The sequence below is a fragment of the Montipora capricornis genome, chromosome 6 (assembly GCF_036669925.1).
Source record: "Montipora capricornis isolate CH-2021 chromosome 6, ASM3666992v2, whole genome shotgun sequence".
In the NCBI taxonomy this organism is placed as follows: domain Eukaryota; kingdom Metazoa; phylum Cnidaria; class Anthozoa; order Scleractinia; family Acroporidae; genus Montipora; species Montipora capricornis.
In genome coordinates, this window is record NC_090888.1 from 38316385 (window position 1) to 38337530 (window position 21146).

The following is a 21146-nucleotide window of genomic DNA, read 5'->3' on the forward strand; positions in this document are numbered from 1 at the left end:
ATGGTCTCCCTCATGTCATATGCATATGCTCTTATAAAGAGAATATGCCACGTATTTACAGCTCGTTATGATGGCTCATTCTTCACAATTCCTTGATATTTGCCAACAGAAATCCTAGTTGTTTTTCAGTAGTACATTACTCACTGAGAGCTGACCATTCATGAAAAAGCACGAGTTTTTACAATCGTAGTACTGGCAAAGTTAGAGGATTTCATGTTTCCGTCGACAACAAGTTTTAATCATAATTTGGCCAATGAAAGAGGGTAATTTGTTTTTTAGTCTCTTTAAGATTGTGAAACTTTGTGACGCAAATGACAGCGAGAAAAAACAATTTGAAAAGGATGACAGCCACTAACATGCATCACACACACGTAAACGGGAGAATATGTTTGTTTTAACCTGAAATGCTCCTTAGGCGTGTTTTTCTTGCAAAAATGATACTGATGGACTCGTTAGTGCTACATGAGTGATGGTTAATAAACATAGCTTCACCGACCAGCGCCGTGGTGGAAACTTGCCAAAAGGCCTTCTTATCTTTCATGCCATGAAGTTATATTTGTATTGTGTTCTTCGTGTTTTTGCATTCAGCCGGATGTTCTCGCGCGTCAAATGAAAGGTTGAAAAATGTTCAACGTACTTCCGTTGCGGGTGGTAGATTTCATAAACATAAACCTTTCTCTTCCTTTGCACAAATGAATAAGGTTTGTTTATTTTGTAAACCGTATTGCCTTTTTGTCATTTCAAGAGTGACCATTTGTCACTTTGAAAACGTTTTCCTTTACTACTCTGATTGTTTACCAGTTTACGCATGGATATGTGTTAAATGTAACATTCAAGGAAATTAGCCAGACTGATTTCTTAGATAAAAGGCTGGGGTGCGCCTTTGAATTTTCCCACGCCCTGTTTTTGTTTTTTCGGATGTTTGCTTGTGATAATAAACATTCACAGCACACACACTAAAAGACAAATTTCGTTACTGGTTGCGTGCTTTGAGGTTTATAAATACTCACTGTATAAAGGACAAGGTTATTAGGCTATCGGTGATCGTTATTCATGGTAATTCAGCAGCTGATTTGTCGAGACACTGTTGAAATGATATTCTGTTTCCAAAGGAGTATCTTCAAATGCACTTTCTTAATTTTTCTTTGTCTTTAAGCGGAGTTTTGTCTTATTGACAGCTTCTTTCAAATATATATTGCACTACCTTGTCGTCCTCTAGCGCCACCCCGTTGTGAAAACGAGGTGTTAAAAAGTAACCAGATAACCACTTATCTTTGGAGACTTATGGATGAACTCGAAAGCCTGTAAACCCCGTGACATAAACCAGATTGCATTTCACGTAACAATCCCTTTATTTGTTATGTTCGTCAACTTTTTACAATTGGAGAATTTTGCAATGGATCAAACTATATTTTACGATAAACCGTAGATTGACATATGAATTCTCCTAAAGGAACGATTTGATGTTGCGTTGGAGGATTTTTATCTCCAATGCTATCTTATTTAACTGTCTTAAAATGAACAGAAAGCTTGGGATATAGTTCCCTGAAAGCTTCTTATCCTCATTCCTCTGAAATGGATTCACATTTTGTGTTGATAATGTTAATGATCCTCTCTATAGCAATGGATTCACACAAGGTATGACTTATTAATGAAAATCCATACTAAAGGCTACGGGTATGTTCAAATTCTTCATGTGATCTGTTTATATATTGGTACCAGTAAATCCTGCTCAATTTTCAGCGTTTTTTGGTCATTTTTCTCGCCACTCTTTCTGAGTTGCATTTGCGTTATGATCACCAGATGTACAGTTGGTTGAAACTGATTGCGTTGAGACGCACTGAGTAACTGTTGTTATAGACAAAGACTGATATCGTTTTACTGATTAAAAAAATGCAGGGTACCTCTAAATTGAAAATGATTTCCCAAATACATGCAATGTGTTCCTGCAATGACAATCTCTCCTTCTTCACTGTTATGCATGGAAATGATAGTTTCTTTTCTTATATATGATATTGCTTCCGATTTCCTATTTTTTGACGTAATTCAACAGGAGCCGTAACCAGGGTAGTTCATAGTTAATTTTTTGTGGAAACGTTCTCTGGTTAAAAATTATTAGATTATTTTGATTGACCTACAGTCTTCAACGGGTGAAAGTAAAATTAAGAGCGACTAAATTTCAGGAACTAAATGTGTAAAATTTACAACCGAATTATAAATTTATGAAGAGACTGTGTTACTTTCAAGGGAGTAGACGCGAATATTGCCCGGATCGGTAAGAAATGCTTTAATAACATATAACATACCGTAAGATAAGGTGGGATACTAACGGACCGCCTCACCCATCATAGTCGTCTTTGAACTATGGGGTGAACTCACTTCAGCGTATAAGGACTCGAGTCCTAGCACCGAAATCATTTAAAAAGAACACTGAGGGCGTCCTCGTCACTTTTACGGGATGAATTTTTGAGAAATGACGCACAACGTCTTGCGAGCTGAGTCTACCTCGTTTAATGTCCTCTCCCACTGAGGACTGCTTTATTCATTTGGGATGGAAAAATTCTTCAGATTCCATACAGTATCGGAATGCCGTAAGGCTCATAAGCATTGTAACAGTGAGGGTTAACTTAATACAACGTCCAATGTATGAAAGGGTACCTCTCTTCGAACATGAACGACGGAAAGCGAATTACGGTCGGTCCCGCTCTGTGTGTTCGCGTGTTAAAGTGAGCGATTAAGATGTCGACCCTTGACCTTTCTTTTTAAGATAGGCAGATTTTTTCATTAAGACTACACGCTCGCTCTAGAAGCGTAAACTGTGATACCCTTAAATATATGAATTTAAAGTAACGGCTCTTTTGTAACGGTTGCGATAAACTTGTCACGCATTACATGAAATATAACTCGTCACGCAATACGCCTATTGCTAGGAAACGATCATTGTCGAAGCCCTTCATACTACGATATTCAATGAGCTTGGGTTGAGGTCTAGTGGTCTTCTGCTTCCATATAGCAGAGATCAGATCATGATCACTAAGGGCCAGCTTCATTGTTCTACTTGTAGCAAATCGTTCCGGGTTGCTGTCAATAAGGACATCAGTGACGCAGAGCTGTTGAAATGACGACTTCGCGCAAGGCTGCCCTCGGTGATTGCCTCACTTTGCTCAAATCATCGAGACAATGACTCATTTATGTCCTTTTGATTACCTCTTTGCCTTTCCACTATGTTTTGGTATCTAAGACCATCAGCAAGACTTGATAGTCTGTCAACGAGGTCTCTGTGAGAGGCCATCTTGCTAATCCTGGAAACTCATCGCCTCGTTCTCGCGCTGTGGCGCGGTACTGGGTTCCAATAGGCGTATTGCGTGACAAGTCATATTTTTTATATAATGCGTGACAAGGTTATACATATTTAATGATAAGTTTTATGTATGACAAGACGTATTTTTGATACAAACGGCATTCCATAGTGTTGAAACCGCCAAGGAAGAGTAAGGAAGACAAGGAAGCGTAACAAACCAAACTAAGCCAACGGTCACAAAGATTGAACATCTTGTTAGTGGTGCTCTGATGCTCTGGTTTTTTTTTTTGGAAGTTGACCACTGACCAGGTACTGGTTTTCGATTTGATTGCAGGCCCAACCCAGGTTAATTCACGTAAACATAATTTTCGTGCGCTTTCTGTGGCTCGACGCGGCTACACGGCGATACTACATCAACGAAAGTTCTTACAAAGTCAACGCTTTTCGTGTTCAGGTGTTCAGGTGTTCGTGTTTGGAAGCGGATGTTTTTTTCGTTGGTTTGAATCCAGTTTGACATGTCATGTTATCTGTGGTTCACACTGGTGGCTACGCAGTTATTCAAGTCAAGCATCGGCGGGATGTAAACTTAAAGCTGAATGTTTATTTTTAATTTGCTTAGAGCTGCTTTTTTCTCTGTATTGCAATTTTTGGCATATCTTTAGAAGCTCTGCTAAGGTTACATGACGCCTGGAGGACCTATGTCTATAACAGAAACCAAAGGAGAGCGAAAGAGAACGATAACGACAAAACAGAATACCAGTAATAGCTCATACTTAGCGGAAGAAGTTACTCCACAAATTCTTTCCTAGGGCACTAAACCGATTGTTATTTTAAGGATGAGTTATTTGAAGTGGATACTTAATTTTAAAAGGTGGTTTAATCGGTTCTTCCTTTGTTCAGGAATGAAAATCGAATTTTTATTGTCAACTGGACTTATCTGTACTCTTTTGGACATAAAGAAAAAGTTGATTTGTTTGTTTGTTTTGCTCTAAAATGCGAGCGATCAAGTGCTTTTTTAATCCATTTGCCCAACTGGTTTTCGTTGTGCCTCGACAGTGACAAGAAAATTTTGCCCTTATTCGATAAACACGTATTCGCAATGAGTTCTCGTAAAATTAGAGGGAAATCTCACTAGCTTGTGTTTTCAGAAGTTTGTGTAAAGCACCCAAACGTTATTTAAGTGTTGGAGCATATCGTGTTTGAAGTTCGTTCTTTCTTGGTTGTATTGCCGTATTTTGCCAATTTTTGTACCAAGCCAACCTGGCGTGTTTCAATGAAATACATCAAAATGTGAATGATCTTTTTTTCAGAGATAAAGGGGAATAAAGTACATTAGTAAACTCTTCTTTGACCTTGAACTGACAAAATTGTTTTTATGGCTTCTAATTTTTGCGTGATTCCTATTCGCTGGCTATTGACAGTTGACTCTGAAATGGCCTTTTTTCCTTTTCCATTCGCTCGCTGAGATTGTGCTTGTTTTCTTTTCAAACTCATTCGGTTCAAGGAAAAATTATTGCCAAACTGGTGAATTGCAAAGTAAATTTAACTGGAAAACCGATTCATGCGATATCGGTTTTTAACGTAAAATTTACCGTGGAATTTACTACCTAGTTAGGCAATGAATTTTTCTGTAGAAGAAAGCAAAGAAAATGATTCAATTATTAAAGCAGCAACCGGAAACATCAAAACGCGGACAATTCGAAACCTTTTATTTTCACAAACCCTACAGGCAGTAAGAATAAATGACCAGGGAGTTCCGCTTTTAGGCTTCGCTAAATCTATATATTAGGTCTTTCATCGCTTCAAGCAGGAATGGCGTCATGAATTTCAGCCATGATGTGTTGTGGGGAGACAAGGAGGACGCAAAAGGAAAAATTCTTGTCTGTTTAAACGTTTAGCAAAACTGTTCAGACATTTTGGTAGAAATGGTAAAAATGGTTGAAGCAATCCTTAGGTTACCAGAAGGTGGACCTTAAGAACCCGTTGGGAGAGGGGGGCGGGGCGTATGCACCCTTTGAGCCCCTTTGATCCCTAGCCTTTGGATAAACTATTGTTTGGCCTGTCTTTTTCAGAGATTTGAGTCGGATTTGAGTGTCGATGCCATTTGGCCTACCAGCTTTCAATATTATTTAAATTTAGAACATAGATCCCGTCAAAAAATGGCCAATCAGATTGGGCCTCGTAATCCCACGACTCCTCTGATTGGTCCGCAGCCGTCCTAAAAACAGACGACACCGTAAACTGATTGGCTATAATTCCATCACATATCAAGACTTCAAGATTACGGACTTCTGGTCGCCCTTATTTTCTGTCAAGGTCATAAAGTAATACGAAAATAGAACGACTCTTACTTGTTGCATCTTTCTCATGTCTTGATAGAAACACGTGCAAGGTCGAAATTGCGACGAGTGTAAGCGGTCATTCTTCAACTTGCAGTCAGATGATCCAGATGGTTGTGTGGCGTGTTTCTGTTTTGGTGTGTCCAAAGACTGCAAATGCGCCAACCTTTATAAGGATATAGTAAGTAAACACAGTAAAAAGCATAATATAGTGGGCGTTGCAGCTAATGACAGTGACGTAAGATAGTACTTTCAACAGAGAGCATGCATCAAATCACAGATGGGGATTTTTTGAATAGTATCCTTTTTCTAGCTTTTCCATAATCACCAACGAAAAATATAACCACTTGAAAAAAATAAATAAAATATTCGATGCAGTTTCAGCGGATAAATATTTAGCTTTATTTTCATAACTTTACGTTTCAGGTTCATCTGCGTTTTGCACTGCTGGATGGTCCTGACTTCTTGCGACTCTCAGATTTGTCACGTAACACGATATTAAGGGCTGGCTTCCAGGTTCAAGGTGAACAGCAATATTTTGTGTTTGAAGACTTTGAAAAGATTCCTGCTGGTACGTATTACTGGTTCCTGGGCAAGGAGTTTCGAGGAGACATGGTAAGTTAGCCGTTTAGCTTATGGTTTCCAAATTATCCACAATTGTTTTTTCTCTTAAATGACTTCCCATCTCACCTGAACTGAGCTATACAGGTCTCTTGTTTTATCGCATTTTCTTAAGTTTGTAATATTTTGTTATACACGGACTTCTGAAAAGGGAGAGGCTCTGAACAAGCATATACTGGCATTTCTACCTAGAGATTACTACTTCCTGTCCAAACCGTAATTCCACTCTCTGTAAACTGCGCGTCTTGACAACTGACAACTAAATCACGATCCATTGGATAGCGCAATTGGTTTCGTTATGACTTATCCACTGGATAGTGCTTTATCCGCCAGATAATGCTATCCATGGTTTGGACAACTGGGGCATGATCTGTGTTTCACAATTTGATTCCGAAAAACGTGCTGTCCCCTTTTATGGTCTTCGTGGTACTTCTTCTCCTTCCTCAATAGATCGAAACTGTACCAAACACGAGAGAATATGAGATAGGAGAGCGGATCCCCCTTATTTGACCCTATTTCGATAGAAATTATTTAAAATCTGTTATATCCTCTTGTTATACTGTTCTCTTGGCAAAAAAACAATGACCGTATACCCAAGATTCTTACGAGACTACTGATTTTGGCTCAAAGTCACCACTTTTTTCTCGAACTGGCTCGGTTTCGTAGTTGGTGAGTCGGTGTCGGGTACGCGGGCTTATTATAGTGTTGTGGGAATGGTGGAAAATAGGAGTCCTTTTTATTTGATCGAAGGTGTCCCCTTGGAAATATACTATAAAGCGTCTGGTCCTTTTATATTGCTGGTCAGTTCAATAAAGGTGCACAGTATAACAAGCCATAATCAGAAAAATATTTGACAGTTAAAGCTCTTCACATGTGTGATGAATGAACCGTGCAGGGAATTTGATCTTCAGTTAACTTTTAAATTGATATCCTCATTGTTTTTGGCTGATCTTTCGACGGATTGTTTTTTGGCACAGATTACGAGCTATGATGGTATCATGCGCTACAAGGTGTCACACGAGATGAGCCCAGGTGGAGAGCTGACCACAGACACAGATGTCCAAATTACCGTAAGTAGCTTGTTTGTCTGATGAATGGGAAAAGCGTCCCTATACATATTAGCTTTTTAAATAAACCGGGAATATAGATGTGTTACTGATATGTAAGCTCATTTTCCTGTAACTCAATTGAATGAAAAAAATGTATAATGATCTACCCCCCAAGTGACATTTTCCCTCATATTTCAAGACCGACTGTGGCTTTAAGCGTGCGAACTGTTACCTCTCGGGGACATCGAAGATCAGGGCGTCAATTCAGAGTCATTCATGTCGACGAGTTAAAACAGAGAAAGAGAGAATCCAATGATGATAAGGAAGAAAACAAAATAGTGCAATCATGAAGCAGAGGACAGATATTAGCTCCGGAAAATGAGTAGAGGAGATATAAGGCCCCTTTACTCTAGGGAAAATTGTTGGCACGGCAACCAGAAAATGCGGCACTTGTTCCTCGTTCACACAACCCTGTTTTTGGTAAGAGCGCCTGTCTCATGTTTTTGACCAGCATGCAGACATACACGAAAAACCCCAGTTCGCATGCGGAAGGGAAGCATTTGGAGTTTCTCCTTTTAAAAAGGTCGCCCATCTTGAGGGAAGTTTCAAACTTATGCATTCCCTTAGCATTTTCTGCTGACCAAAGAAGCCGAAGGCTCGTCAACAACAACAATAATAATAATAATAATAATAATAATAATAATAATAATAATCGTCCGATGTCATCGTCAGGCAAGGAATTTTAATCGGATGAAGCATAACTTATAGTACAAGAACAATAGAACAATAGAACAATATATACAATAGTACGCTAACAATAAATGTGAAATCTAAGTAAATAGTTTTGCCCTGACAGTCTGACTGCACATTAAGTGATGGTTTCAATTCTTTGATGTAGAACATCTCATGAATTAAGCAGTCAAATTTCGATGCGCATTTCTTTATGACACTAAAACTCGCCGCTGGGGGTGCTGTTGTTTGGCCATGATCTGCTAGGCGATGCCTCCCGATAGCTGAGTATCTATGTTCCTCAATTCGTTGATGCAAGTGCCGAGCTGTATAGCCAACATAGCTCGCATCACACGATCCACATTGAAATTTATAATAATAATAATAATAATAATAATAATAATAATAATAATTAACAATTAACAATTAACAATTATTCCATGAGCGCACGTTGGATATGAGATGGTAAATAGCCAACGAGGCGCGTAGCGCCGAGTTGGCTATAACCAGTCTCATATCCAACAAGCGCGAATGGAATAATTGTTTTATTAAATTCCTTTAAACTCCAAAAGTTTAGAAAGTACGAAATACGAGCGAAAAAAGCGAGCAAATCCGAGCGAAATAAAAAAAACTTGATGAGAACCGATGCGATGTCGTGTAACACCTTGTGGTCAGACAGACGCAGGCTCGTCACAAAAACATTTCTTACCTTTTCGCGTACTTCTAAACGTCGGAATTTAACCCAGCTGTCCAGAAAAAAATTTGTTTTTGCTTTCTTCAGAGAGAAATTTCGCTTTCCGGCGAAAAAACTTTTAGCTTGGCAACACTTAGATCAATCATTTACCATATAAGGTCAAACCAAGGTATATGAGCTGATAAGCGAGATTGAGTGAACCAATCAGAGCACGAGAATTGCATTATCCCAGGTTGAGAAATTTAATCATAATAATAATAATTGCGGGCTCAAGCAGAGCCCGCAACCCTAATCGGAATGGCTGTTCAAAATTTATGGTGAAAAATCTTCTTCCAAAATTACCCAGAGTTCCCTGGGTGTAGGTGATCTTTGAAAGGTCAACACGTGCAAGCGGCAATGTGTTCACGTGATGGCTGTCAAAACATTAGCACAGCGGTGCACGTGCGGGATTTTGGTAGGTACTTGGTGTCCCTTTTTCTATTGTTTCAAATTTGTTTAAACAAGGTATAAAACGTTCAGCAATTATACAATTACCCTAACCTAACCCTAACGCTAATCCTAACGCTCATTCTTTAGCAGAAGCTGTGCCATGTGACAACAATAAATTTGTTCGGAAAACGAAACAGTAGCTCCAGAGTAAACCTATAACGTTTAGACCTTGAGTAAAAGCAACTAGCTTGCAGAAGAGCATACCGAAATTTCATATCTCCATGGAAACGGAGACTACAAAGCATCAAAGATTGTGTAGTGAAAAAGTCCAACCGTCATACTTTTAAAGTTTCTACTATCTCTGCATTTTTTGCGGCGCTTGCCCACTAAATAAAATGGCGTCCAAAACCGTGATAATGCCTAGTGATTATCCATATACGTTATAGAATAGAAACCTCCAGTCAGAATGTTTACATTTATAGCGTTCCCATTGTTGTTATACCATTTGGTATATTTGCTTTATTGATTAAATCATGTTGTGTCCATTGTGTTCTCTTAATGCAACTCAATCTTTTCAGATATATTTCACTCATCTGAAAAATGCGATCCCGTCCAGATTTTCTATATAAGTTCTTAGGCCCAGTTCCTCAGCTTGGTAATAACAATTCTTAACAAGTGTGTGATGCAAGTGCTATACATCTGTAGGGTCAAAATTCTGTTGTATGCCGTAGTTTGAAATTGTCCAGCCCGCATTTCCTAAGCTTTAGTTACTCCTAGTAGTAATATTAGTGCTATTTCTTAAGGTAAAGGGAGGTGCAGCAACACTGAGCTCCCAGTCGCCATGTCTTACAAGGCGAGATTTCTCTTCTTGCATTCGATCTGAGTGACCATGTCACTAGTCTTAACTTGATCACTTCAGACAGATATGAAGGCGCTAAGCCATTAAGGCATTTCTAAACAAAAAGGAAAATTTTGAAATGAGGATCGGTTCGAAGGAATCGTTTACATTTGTCATTTTATCCTAGCCGGGTTCACTTTATCTGTGCTCGATTCTACCTTTTCACTACGTCGGTCCGAGCACGGGTAAATTTTGATTCGGCACCGATGAAGTTAGGTACAACCAGGTCAGTTACACCACGAAGTTTATCCGAGTTTGGTACGCTTCTATTTTTGTCCTACTTGCCGTGCCAAACATTCTCTGTAGCGACTAGCTTGCTCGATTACCAGACTTAAATTTAATGGAAACGATTTACTATCTTTTTATAGGGTAGAGGAATGATTCTTAAGTTCCGCCATGGAAGACGGCTTGAGGTTGGGAAGAACACGCTATATGGCCTTAAGTTATCTGAGGTTCGTACATGATAAATTAGAAAAAAATCCGCTCTTTTAATGTATAAGAAAGCAACTGTCCATTGTTAATGAAAAATCGTCTAAGCCGGACCTTAGCCTTGACCTTATCTTGGTTTTTTTTCAACAAAATAGTATGCCCATTTCAGAAGAAAGAATCATTTTTATACTGTTCCGAAGAGTCTTTTTCTCGTGTTTGGAATTAATAATTAATTTGTCGTAACGAAACAGCAGGAAGCTTCCGCGACGACGACAACGCCTTTAACGAGAACGTCGACGAAAATATTATTTTTTGTTACTGTAATTATTTCGTTACAACCCAAAGTCGTTCCAAATGGAAAGTTAGAATCACCATTGCAGGAATAAAATTGGCATGAACGGTTGGTTGTTTGGGAAAAAAATTAAAATATTTCGTTAGATTCTCACGTCCTCTACACAACCTCAAATTTGGCCAATTCACATCGTTTTTGGAAGAGGACAGCAAAGCAATGTACCAAAATGCAAAACGCAAGTGCAGGACGTGCAGAGCTATTGTTAAAACTAATTAAACCTATTGTCTTGTGGCGTTATCGTAGCCGTCGTCGTCGTTCTCACGTAAGCTCTCTATTTTTCTCATACACTTGTTACCGATTCATTCCGTAAGCGATCATTTAGCTCTCTTCTTCCTTTGTTATGCGCAGCTCGACGGTGCTCGGCACCAAAAGTGACGAAGCTAAAAAGAAGGCTATGAGAGTTTTCGGGATCGTTCAAAGGAATCTCTCATCGTGGTGTCGATCTGTTAAGGAACGCTCACTACCTATCCTTATCACGTCCCATTGTCGAATACGCCACGATTGCTTGGTTTCCACATACAAAGAAAGGATTGACTGTATCGAATCCCTTCAACGCCGCGCAGAACGTTTTGTAAAAAACGATTACAGCCTCTATAGTAGCGTTTCATCTATGCTTACTGACTTGAACTGACCTTCACTGCAGCCAAGGCGCAGGATATGCGACCTCGGCATGTTTTATAGGGAAGATATCGTTGACGTCACCTATTGTCATTAATATGCCAACCACAGCGTCATTGGCTTTCGAAGCAAAGGATCTTTTGTTTTTGTGGTTGGCATATTTGAATAACAAAAGCAATGTTTGTAAACAGATATCTTCCCTATAAAATATAAAGAGGTCGAATTAACACCCTCCCTTCCCTACGACCTCCCCTCCGTGCCTGTGTATGGCCGTACAAGGGCGAGTCATGAATTTAAGATCAGGCTCCCATCCTCTTAAGTCGGTGCTTACAAACATTCTCTCCATGTAAGATCAATTCCTGTGTGGAACGCGTTATCAGCTGATGTTTTTAGATCGGCATCTTATCCAGAATTTATCCGAAGAGTGGCCACTACTTTAAAATATTAATTTAATCACTCACTGAAAATGTCCCATTAATCCATTTACCCCTAAATCGGCCTAAACCGGCCATACTTAGTATTTTACTCTGTCTAACGCCAGACGATTTTACTCGTCAATGGGGCACCCCAAGGATTCCTTATTTGCTTCATTTATCCTCATTGTGTAGTCTGTAATTTCATACCATGTAATTTTGATTGTAATTTATACCATGTAAATGTAATTGTAATGCCATACCATGTAAATTGAGCGACTGCTGGCGGCTCCATTGCCAGATTAGCATTAGTAAGCGCTCGAGGCAATTACCTTCATTAAAGATAAAGATTAAAGTTACATTGGTTAATCATTTAATGTTACCAGGACTGGCTGCGGTTCCCCGATGGTAGTCGAGTGACCAGAGATCATGTCATGACAGTTTTGTCTGCTGTGGATAGCATCTTAGTAAGAGCAACTTACGGCAACACAACAACGCGATCAATGTAAGAATTGCCTTGTCGTTGTGTGTAAAAAGCGGCCGAAACTTGGTTGTTATGTGTTAAATGTGCTACGGAAACTAATAGTTTGGAAGGTGCGCTGATTAGAACTTTCAAGAGAAAGCTAAATCGGTCATAAAGTGATAGACAACATCAGAAGCATTCGGCCATTCACATACCACATTTTCTCTGTTAAAGTACTTGACGAAATAAACCCGGGGAATAACCGTGACGAACTGCAACGTAATTTACGCCTTATTTGCTACTCCGCGTAATTCAAACAGAACGTTTTTTGATTGAAAGCTCTCTTATTCTGCAGCTTATTCAACTAGTCCCCCTTTTCTCGAAGTGATCTTGCTTTAGAAGACAGGTAAAAAATGCGTTGCGTTTATCTAGTTGCATTTAACAAATACACTCGCTTTTATTTCCTAGTCTTTATGACGTAACTTTAGAAAAAGGTGTAACACAGTACACAAGATTTGGAAAAGCCAAGAACATTGAAGAATGTTCCTGTCCACCAGAATACAGTGGAACTTCCTGTCAAGTAAGCCTGAAAGCCACAGAAAAATAAAGGGTGACCTGATCTTGTGCTTTTTCCTCTCGGAGTCTTATTGCGAATGCTTGATTATGCCAGACACCAAGGGCTGTTTGTAGAGTCCGCGGAGTGAACTTGAGCAGGCAAAATAGAGTGACTTAAAAGGGGAATTTAATGATGTGCTCCCAGGGAAAATTTTCAGATACAAGTCTTCTTAACCCTTTCACCGCAAAAAATGCAAATTGACACTTATAGATTTTACTTTGTCTAAGACCAGACGATTTTACTCGTCAGTGGGGAGCCCTCGGCAGTGACAGGGTTAAATTGCTGGAAATAAATCTAAATCCCAATTAATGGTCAATTCCATTTCAACCTCAACCACTGTTTTTTCAAATCATGTGTTTTAGTTTGCTTATCTCCAAGGGTGACCTGTGCTGAACTTTTATAACCTCTATCCGAGCATGCGTCCGCATTTGGCGATAAGTGCACAAAAGTTGGGTGGCCATGGTGCCACGCAGAGTTTTCACTTAGACCACTCAGTTTGGATGCTATACCACAAAGCCAAGCTTTTTGAAATCTAGGATCTCTGCGAACGTTTTCTGTAGCAGTTTGTGATGTAAAATTAGAAATCAACCATGCCTCTCGCTAGCTTGTTTGCGGCTCAAATGACAGCTAGTTTTGCTAACTTGCATGAAGTGCCTAGTACAGCACATAAACAGCAAAATGTCATGCGGAAATTGAAAAATAAATTTGTGTTAAATAAAAAAAACCAACATTTTTCTAAGCATCTTGCGGGCCGGAATCCTAAATCCTTGAATCTCAATCTAATCGCGCACTTGTAGGCGGTCCAGCTTTTACGATACGGACCGCGGTCCGAAATCTGTTCCGTGCTGAAACTTTCGTGGCTTATTTAAAATGTTTTTACTAAGGCGCGACGAAACGTTGGATTTTACCTCGTAAATTGCACGTAAATAATCGTTGCAAAGAAAAGGAAAACCATCAGCAATGAAATAAAAGACCTGGTTATTCTTCAAAAAGGCGAGTATTCACATGATTTTGCTGACAACACTTTACTGGTTTGCTGTTTTCGCGTTGTAACATCCGTTATCTTCTTTGGAGTTCTATTTCTAAACTCGTTTTATATTGCTTCATTTAAGAATATACGGATTCTTAGCTAAAATAGGCAAACAAACACATGGCGACACTGTGGTTTTTCGCGTTGTTGTTTTTCGTGAACTGTTGACATGCCGTTTAACTAAACGACTAACTGCAGAGAGGTCATCTGAACTCAGTTTTTCGGTTCATATCCGTTATTTTCTTTGGAGTTCTATTTTGTAATCTCGTTCTATTCTCGTTCATTTTGCTGTGGAGTTTGCATGAACTAATGTCAACAGGTTTTTCTTGTGTAGTTTTTCTTTGTGAAGGACTTGATGGAGAACAAAGATGAATCCTTGAAATAATAAGATATGAAGGCAGAGACAGATGTTTGAGTATTTTTCACTAAATTTTTTTCTCCTGTTTTAAGAACTTTCGTTTTTAGACAAATTATTTTCATACGTAGAACATTATTCGCCTGTTTGTACGAAATTTTCAAACATCATTGTTTAGTTTGTTTAGCTCATTTCTCTGTTCTTGCTATGAAATATAACTGCTTGTTTTTTATATTTATTGCACCAAGAGATATTTGAAGTTCGGTTTTATCGTTAATCTATCATTTCTTTCTGAGCTTTGCGAAGGGAGCGCTTTTTTCAGTAAAAAGTTAATTTCAACTGTGACAGTGCGACGTGCGTAGAGCACGTAGAAAGACTTTTTGCAAATCAGTTTGCCATGTTCAGGGACATGCGGCCTCGGGCCGTACTCAAGACCTCAGGCACAGTTTTTCCCTATACGGACCTCCCAGCCGGTGAATAACATATACACATTTGTTATAAGGTTTATCTCAACAACGAAAAATATTTCAGGGCGTTTGAGTGCATTTGGAATCTTTGTCTTCGATTGCGAATGGGATTGAAAAAGACCTCTCCGTCCAAGAAACACTTGCTTCGGGCGTTTTGATAACCGAATTCAGCTCAGCAACAAGCAACAGTTTCCCTGGAGCATTTCTGATTGAAACCAGCGTAGTTTGAAAAACAGTATTTTATGATCTTCTTGACAAAAAGGGTGGTACCTTTTTCAACTTTCCGAAAATAGTGAACATTTTAAGTTAGTTTGTAAGTTACTCTGTCGAAGGGTACTAATGGGAAAACATATTTATGCTTTCTTTTATTTGCTAAGAAATTGAATCTCTTTTTCGGAAAAGGATTTTTCAAAGCTTACTTGGGATGGCTGTCATGAAAAGTGGTGCTTGTTGCTCGATATCATGAACTTCTGTCGATATCGATTGTTTAATTATTTCGACTTCAATTAACTGCATGCAAGGCTGGTTCATAGGTCTAGAACCAATCTAACATCTGCAATTTCTATTTATTTGTTTGTATATTTAGGATTGTGCAAAAGGGTATACTCGTTCGTACCCAGGACCCGATTTCACTCCTTGTGTGACTTGCAACTGTAATCAGCATTCCAAGGAATGTGATCCAGAAAATGGGCAATGTATGGTGAGTATAAAGACCTTTGGCCTTTAATAGGTCCAGTTATCAATTATGTAGAAACATTTTTGCCTCCTTTGCTTTGCCGTGATTGCGAACAAACGCCTTAGCTTTGTTATAAGATTGCGGAAACAGTACCAGTGCTCAGTCATAAATAATATATAGATTTAGCCAAGCCTAAAAGCGGAGCCCCCGTTTCTAACCCCAGAAAGCAATATAGTGTTAATGGAAATAATTATGCTTCTGCATAAAGTACTCAATTAATCGTCATTAGTCTATACAGTTTAAAGTGATCAAACACCTCTGAGCTGACAGTAGTAAACAAACAAGCCTTGCAAACAATAATCAACAATTTTAATCAACAACTAAATCTGAAATTATTACATGCACAGTAATCTCTTTTACAAAATTTCTCTTCAGTTTAGAACAACAGAGAAAATCTTACTAATTAAAAAGTCAAGCTAAAAAGTAGTAGATTCGCTTACTCGACAGCAATTTTACAGTCAAACAAAGCAGCTCACGACTGGACATCCATTTCACACAAAAAGCCTGTAAGTGTGACTGTTGCAATACACCAGAATCTCTGTCAACACGGAGTTGCAAACGTTTCGTTTTAGCGAGTTTTATAAAATATGTGAGGCAGCGAGGCTTATATTTAGAAGAAAAACATTACCTGAAAGCCAACCGTTGTAAATGTCGCTCTTTTTCTCTCAGCTGACGGTATTCTTCATTGAAATTTTCCCTTCTTTTTTCTTCCTTGACTTCTCTCGAGGCTTTCTTCGCTTAAGGACGGTGCCTATTATTGTTATTGCGCATACGTTCTGTGCATCTCGAGAAACTCTGATTTCCTATCGGTGATGCTTACTAATACAGTAATATTTTTGCGCGTTTTAAAACTGTCCAGAGAAAGTATATCTTAGTAAGTACTCTTGGTACTCAAAAAGAAAATTGGAGGTAACCATACATTTTTCAGAGATAATTAAGCTTTAATTTGAGAAAGAACGCCATACATTGCTTTGTATTATAAAGCTTTTTACAAATATATTCAACAATTATCTTTGAAAAATGCGTGGTTACCCCCAATTTTCTTTTTGGATTTCAATAACACTTGTTAAGATCTACAGTTCCTGCATAATCATAAACCGGGGCAAAAATACCTTTGAATTAGTAGGCACCGTCCTTAAATTTCTCAAATTTTGTCGCCTCTTCTCGACCTCGCGCTCTTCTGCGATGACGTCAGCGTACGCCCGCCCGCCCGATCGCCCGTACAAACTGTCGGGGTGGAGGCTCAGGCGCGGGAAGTGCGCCAGCGGAGCACCATGGGTAAGATTTTTTGGGAAATCTATCCATGCGAGAAATTTTGATTATGACGTCAGCGTACGCCAGCCCGCCCTCCCGTACAGACTGTCGGGGTGGAGGTGGCTTTGGGTGCCTTTGGGGATGGGGGTGTTCGGTCAAGTTTCCTTGGCAGGAAATCGCATGGCCAACGTTGCATTTGGCAACCCGCGTTTTTCTGGCCGGAAATCACAGACTGTCATCGGTTTTCGTTAGTTTGAGAAAGTCTGAGATCTTCGTCCAAAGACTGCGAACAACAGTCGCCATCTAACTTCATTACGTCTTAGGTTTTTTGTTTGAATCGGTAATAATCAGCGTTTGGGTGTTACGAGCAGCGAAATGGATCGGCTGTCATTTCTAAATTACGGGTTACGCTGTGCGGGTCTGCAAGAGGAAAGCTGGATCTTATTGTTTATTTGGAAAGGTTGTAGTGGCATTGCCTTTGGCGTTGCTGCGTAATGAAAGTATGTATTGGCGCAAAGAATCCTTACTTGAAGAAGCAGTTCCTCTGTGAATCTGGGAGGAGACTGTAAAAAAATTATGAAGGCACCTTAGCATTTGTATGTGCTTAGCAAAGCAACGCTTTTGTGTGAAACGAGTACTAACCGTCACCAGGTTCGTTCTTCTTTGTTGTCTTTTATGCGGACATTTACGTCAAATTGCTTAGCAATTACTTAGCAATTAGCTTAGCAATTACTTAGCAATTCCTTACCAATTGCTTAGCAATTACTGCGAGATACGTTTGTTACTTGGCTTATTTCTCCGACTCAAGTCGAAGAAAAACTCGCATCTCTTCTTTGATTTCTTTCAAATGTTTTGAAAGACACACACCGTGAATTTGCCTTGCATCTGAAATTGGTTTGGACTCAAACAATTCTTTTACGTTTTATCCAAATGTTTGCTATCCAATAGTTTAGTTGGATGCTGAGACTCTTCGTTTTTCCTGCTGTCGCTTATTTTTTAAACTTATTGAAGAAAAAGGCAAGCGAAGTCCGGAGGGCTTACATCCTGACCGGCTCAGCTTTTATGAGTTTACGGTGAAGTTTACAAAAGATTAACATTTCGAAAATTGTCGCGAAGAGCTTCAACTCCTTGCCAAACTAAACACGATTATAACAGATGAGCATTGGAAATCCTTTCCGTCAAAACAATTCTGTTCATCTTTTGTTCAATGTCTACGGCCGACGAATTTTTCAGAGAGACATTTGTATGTTGTTTGTTTGTTGTTATAGCCATGAGGTGCTATCATTATAAGTGATCTCAAGAGTAATGTCATTGACAACTTGTAGTCAAGGTTTGTAGTTCGCAATAATTATAACTGACCGAAGTCAAGAATAAAACGACTGAAACCATTCTCAGCTTTAAGAGATTTACTTGTCTTATGCTTTCGCTCTGTCAAGATCACTTTTCTCTATCTCAATGAAAAGTAAAGTCGAACTTGTGGAGTTTTTTCGATGTTATTCAAAGAAGGAAATCGGCTTTAGTTTCTGTTGTCTTTACTCTTATATATCACAAAAATGACACCGTGAAATGGTCACAATTAAGTGGACAAAGTCGTTTCTCCTTTTAATTAAGGGCCGTGTTCAGTGAACAGTATACGCCCTTTGGGGTTTTACCGGGTTTTCTTTTGTTCTGGCTTATTTTGAAGTATCGAGTTTCCTTTGATAGTTTAAAATGTCACCGACACAGAACTCTGTGACTCAACCAAAGCACATAAACGGTTTTGCTGTTGAGATTTAAAAGTAGGTCTGTTAACTTTTTGATTTATACCATTTACTTTTAAATGTAATACAACTGTAATGAGGCAAACGTTTGTTTATCATTTATGCTCATAAATATATTTCTAAAATGCATGTTTGCACTTGATTGAATACTGGCTATGGTTGTGCAGCAAAAAAGTGAAAAAATTATAATCACAGTTGAGAAGACCTTACCGGGGTCCTGCCTCGATTCTTGGTTTTGACATTAGTTTATCTCTTTAAATTCCGGTATTAAATGAAGTAACTGTGGAGCTCCGCTTTTAGGCTTGGCTAATTATATTAATAAATTAATGATGTAATCATGTTAAACGTTAATATAGACCACTTTCATAAATGGCAACCACCTTTACATTCTTTTGTATTTATGTTAATTAGACCTGCTGGCCTCAATTTGAAACAAATATGCTTTTGAAATTTGCTCGTTGTAGCGAGGCTAGAAAGGCTTAAATTCATTGAAACAAAGGAATATTTTATTTGGCCACCATTATCTTTGGGGTCTATAGAAAGGGAACACTAACAGTTTAAGCGACGAGTGATAGAGCGACGTTCGTATGACCTTCAAAAAGTGTTCGCAGTTTGTTTTAAGGACCAATGTTTGGCAAGATTAAAAAGAAAACTTCTCTTTATTTTCACCAAGAAGACTCCTAATATTCGATTGCCCAATGAATGAGTTGCCAGTAATAGCCCTTATTCACGATAGCCGCTATGTTGGTTTTCAAATTGTCATGCAAATTAGCCATGTGTTATCCTGGGGGGCAAACATTAGAATAAAGGCAAATTGCGGAAAATCTTTTCGTCGAAATATTGAATTAACATAGCTAAAAGTACATTTTAGAATTTAGAATTAAGTACCTTTTATAATAATTTTATATCTTTTGATTGCCTCCGACATTTTGACTTTCTACTTCGTTATCTGCTAATTTTTCAGCAAGAAAAATCGAAGTAACTTGTGTAAGCATTCTATTTTACTACTTAGGTGATAAACATTCAATGAACATGAAACAAATCATCTGTGTGGCGAAGATGTTCGTTATAACCTCTCGAACTCGTGTTGTTTGCCCCCTCAGAAGCGTGTAGCTAATTTGCATGATAATAGCAAATCCAACATGGCGGCTATCGTGAATAAGGTCTATTGGATCCGTGCCTTATACGCAAAAGTTTCTGGGATCGCCGGGGGCAAACATAATCATTGCGAGTTCCTGTAAGAAAATGTATGGCAGAAAGTTATTCAACGTCCAAAAAAACTATTTTGGAAGGAGATTCACACTTTTTTCGACACAGTTTCATCAGAAATCGATCTGGGCAATGTTGACACGTGGCAAATGTAAGTTTTTGTGTGAATAACCGTGAAACATGAGACAAAATTTGCTGATTAATTCCCTTGCTTGCGTAAAATTTATTGTGAAATGGTCTCAAAATCTTGCTAAATTAGGAATAAATCTGGACGAAGTATTAAACTCAATAAAGCCTCTTCAGTTGTATTTAGTTGTATTTACGTATGTATGGGCTGGCTTTTGGCCTATTCATAAACTCAGAAATTGAAATAATATTGGAAACATGCCTAGTGGCGATAATTGTGCTGTGTGGGGTTGTGAAAACGATCGAAGGTACCCAGAGAAGCAAAAGATTCTTCCTCACATTGGAATATTAAGAGGTTACTCGCCCAGGAATAACAATGATGTTGTGTCGTGGGCTAGAGCTATTAATCTTGACCAATTCAAGGTTCGATGAGTACAAAGGTCTGTTGAAATAATTTTCTACGAGGTTACAGAAACTCTGAATGTCCTACACCAACTTTGTACATACGAGAGTATGATTGTGGGAGTACTAAAACCTCAGAGACCTTCTCCAAAGATCAGATGTACAGAGAGCTAGTATGTGAAGATGACGCTTTTTTATTGGACGAAGTCATAGAGGAGCTTGACAAGTTTGGTTAGCTCCAGTGACTATAGTTATAATGCATGTAGTTCTACGTGTAGATGGTAGTTTGACAGAAGGAAAGTAACAGCTGGGGCATGTCAGATATGAATTCCCAGTGTTATTTAAATCCATCGGAACAGAGACTGCTGTATTCTATGGAAGAGGAGCATTAAAACAGCTGCCTCGAGGCAGAAGGAAATTGAAATGATCTGCTCGAGCAGAATCATCGTACTACTTTAAAGTGATTGGACTCTCACAGACTTTGTAGTAAATAGTAGCGGTTCGAAAACAGTTGGATTTTTCTCAATCAAACAAGAAATTAACCTACGCATTTCCTCATGTTTCTCATCACTCATTTCATCCCTCCAAAGAGCACTAGCTCTGTAAAAACAATTTCCATCTCCTCTGACAAAGAACAACTACGAGAAAAAATTAATTCGAGAAGTGAAATTAGAAAATGGTGAGGTAATTTCCAACTATGCGCGGGTTAATAAAGAAATTGCGAATTTTTATGGCAAAATGTATACCTCTAAAATATCTGGCAACAATACCAGCGATCTATTTGAACACAACCACAACATTCGCAAATTTATCGAAGGTCTTAATATCCCACAATTAAATGTAGAAAAGCAAGAAT

The 21146-nt window shown here is 38.7% G+C and overlaps 1 protein-coding gene across 5 annotated transcripts in view; it reads left to right on the forward strand.

The window, feature by feature from the left end:
- Positions 1 to 21146, forward strand: part of LOC138052064 (basement membrane-specific heparan sulfate proteoglycan core protein-like) — a 109306-nt gene that overhangs the window by 34502 nt on the left and 53658 nt on the right. For all 5 annotated transcript variants that reach the window (XR_011132986.1, XR_011132987.1, XM_068898424.1 and 2 more), the window contains exons 16-22: positions 5681 to 5821; positions 6067 to 6255; positions 7239 to 7331; positions 10429 to 10512; positions 12259 to 12377; positions 12804 to 12915; positions 15390 to 15503. Coding sequence is in view for 3 of the 5 variants with exons in the window: in XM_068898424.1 (XP_068754525.1) it covers positions 5681 to 5821; positions 6067 to 6255; positions 7239 to 7331; positions 10429 to 10512; positions 12259 to 12377; positions 12804 to 12915; positions 15390 to 15503 (852 nt within the window). In the remaining 2 variants the exon portion in view is untranslated. The remainder of the gene's footprint in view (positions 1 to 5680; positions 5822 to 6066; positions 6256 to 7238; positions 7332 to 10428; positions 10513 to 12258; positions 12378 to 12803; positions 12916 to 15389; positions 15504 to 21146) is intronic.